At 44.6% G+C, this 2,500-nt stretch overlaps 1 protein-coding gene across 5 annotated transcripts in view; it reads right to left on the bottom strand.

Moving 5' to 3' along the window:
- LOC125033331 (VWFA and cache domain-containing protein 1-like) overlaps positions 1-2,500 on the bottom strand; it is a 21,123-nt gene that overhangs the window by 9,374 nt on the left and 9,249 nt on the right. For all 5 annotated transcript variants that reach the window (XR_007115592.1, XM_047624735.1, XM_047624734.1 and 2 more), the window contains 4 exons: positions 1,633-1,888; positions 1,220-1,339; positions 789-906; positions 339-514 (listed from right to left, as the gene is read on the bottom strand). Coding sequence is in view for 4 of the 5 variants with exons in the window: in XM_047624735.1 (XP_047480691.1) it covers positions 339-514; positions 789-906; positions 1,220-1,339; positions 1,633-1,888 (670 nt within the window). In the remaining variant the exon portion in view is untranslated. The remainder of the gene's footprint in view (positions 1-338; positions 515-788; positions 907-1,219; positions 1,340-1,632; positions 1,889-2,500) is intronic.

Below are 2,500 nucleotides of genomic sequence, written 5' to 3'. Positions count from 1 at the left end.
TTCACAATACATCTGCGTGTGTGTGTGCGTGCGTGCGTGCGTGTTTGTATGTGTGTTTGTGTGTGTGTGTGGTGTGTGTATGCGTGTGCGTGCGTGCGTTCGTGCGTGCGTGCGTGCGTGCGTGCGTGTGTGTGTGTGTGTGTGTGTGTGTGTGTGTGTGTGTGTGTGTGTGTGTGTGTGTGTGTGTGTGCGTGCGTGTGTGCGTGCGTGCGTGCGTGCGTGCGCGCGTGCGTGCGCGCGTGCGGGCGTGCGGGCTTGCGTGCGTGTCCTTATCTGTCTATCTGCCTGCCCACCTGTCTGCCTGTCTGTCTGTATGTGTGTGCCTGCGCAATACCTACCATCAACGTTGAGTTCCGCTTCGAGCAAGTTGACGATGCTCAAATCGGAGCAGGCGACGCCCACGAACGAGGCTCTGTGCATGAGATGGACACAGACCGTGATGATGTAACCGTCCCCAAACGCGTCCCAGTAAGGTACAGGAATGACAGGTCGATTCACGTCCATCAGGCCATAACTTTGGCGGAAAAAAAAGAGGAAAGGGAGAAAGTGACGTTAAGATAAATGAAAATACTTACGGTGACGCCGAAGTATTATTGTCATTTTTTTTTTTTCCTTTTATGACTGTAAATCTGGCCATCCAAACGATCTCTGTATGCGTTGACGGCATGAAGGCGGGGGTAACAAGTGATGGAAATTATAACAATCATAAACTTTAGTCTGTTGGGTTTTTAGTTGGCCTTTGCCGGAGGACCAACAAGAGTGTTATTCATTAAGGCTCAAAACCGTACCTAGCAATCCCGATTTCGGACGCACGTAACTCCTCCAAGTCCTTAAACGAAGAGAACGTGACTGTGGCGTTATTCCTCTTCAATACCACTCCCTTCTCCACGCCACATGCTCCATCATCTTTCAGGGGGAACACAACACGTGAGAGACAAGAAGCCATTGAGTGCACGTCTTAAACAAGTAGCATTCAGTATTGGAAATTATCATTACTTGGCTACCTGTCTATGGGTCATATCTAAAAATTAAAGATGATAATAATAATAGATAAATAAATACATTGCAAATTTGCTCTTGTTTTGTTATGTAAGTTCATAAGAAAATGGTTTACATGGCCATGGACTATATATAAAAAATAAATCACTGCAAAATTGGACTTTGTTTTTGTTTTTTGTTTTTTAACATATTCATAATAAATACTAAACTTCGCACACACCGTGGAGGTGGATAATCACAATGGAAATCCCGAGGTCGAGCGAGGAATTGATTTGTTTGTTTTCCTTCCACTTCTCCCAGCAGCTCTTCGTCACGTAGACCAGGACGCTGTGGGAATGTCCTGGCGAGGCGTGCGAGAATTAGGGAAAGCAAAGGTAGGGGGAAATGGCGTGGCGATATCTTGGCATCGAATTAACGAGTAAACACTGATATCTATTATAGGGCTGTTTTAAAAATCTACCTTGATATTATTTCAATTATGAAATAAGTAAACATGGATAACTTTTATGAAAAAAGGTCTACCTGGTTATTATTTAAATAATTAAATGAACCAATATTGATATATCTTATGAGATTCTTTTTTATGAGAGTCATTTCTGCAGTGAACAATAACAAATAAAAAAACGGCCTCACCGGCTATCTCAAAGTACCGAGACCCATATCGATTCCTCAGCAGGTCTGTCCCCGCTTTCAGTGCCGCCGAGTGGTTACTGAAGGGGACATAGTTTGTTTCCTCCAGAAGTTTGATCAGCTTCTCCCTGTTGTATTTGTTGTTGAAGAGCAGGCGGCCGAGGAAGCCCTTCTGGCCGAGGGGCCCGTCTATTTGCTCCGACTCCCGGTACCACTTGCTGGTTTGGCAGGAGTCTTTGTAGGGGAGGCACAGGCTGATCTGCAGGAGGAGTAAGGGGGGTCGTTACGCGCGGGTGGACTGACTTTTGGTGGTCTTAGACCTTGACACGTTTATTGAGATAAAAGCTTACATCTCAAAAGGATGAGGAAACTTAGGCTATCCTCGCCACTTTTAAAATTAAAAAACAAGCATTCAATTGTTCATATATCAGTAGAGTGATACAACACAACAATTTTCCAACCTGATAAGTCCCTCCTGGGCTCACATAATCACATACGGCGTACATAATATATAATACGCAAGCGATTTATAATCCCGGAGAAGAGGTAAACAAATTGTTGATCGAACTGTTTGTGTCTAAGGAGAATTATGCAAACGACGGTCATCCTCAACTTCGTACAAACCTTCTCCTGTCATAGTATCAACTGAAGGAATGACAGCTTACGTACCTGTGCATATTCGCCAGGTAAGGTTCTACTATTGGCGCAAAATGCCTGTACCTCTTCCAAATCTCAAGTACCTGACCATTCCTAATGGAGAATGGTCAGAGAGAGAGAGAGAGAGAGAGAGAGAGAGAGAGAGAGAAAGAGAGATAAAGAGAGAGAGAGAGAGAGAGAGAGAGAGAGAGAGAGAGAGAGAGAGAGAGAGAGA

Source organism: Penaeus chinensis, chromosome 16 (genome assembly GCF_019202785.1).
Source record: "Penaeus chinensis breed Huanghai No. 1 chromosome 16, ASM1920278v2, whole genome shotgun sequence".
Classification (NCBI taxonomy): domain Eukaryota; kingdom Metazoa; phylum Arthropoda; class Malacostraca; order Decapoda; family Penaeidae; genus Penaeus; species Penaeus chinensis.
Note: the sequence above shows the minus strand (reverse complement) of the source record. Positions and strands in the feature narration are given on the sequence as shown.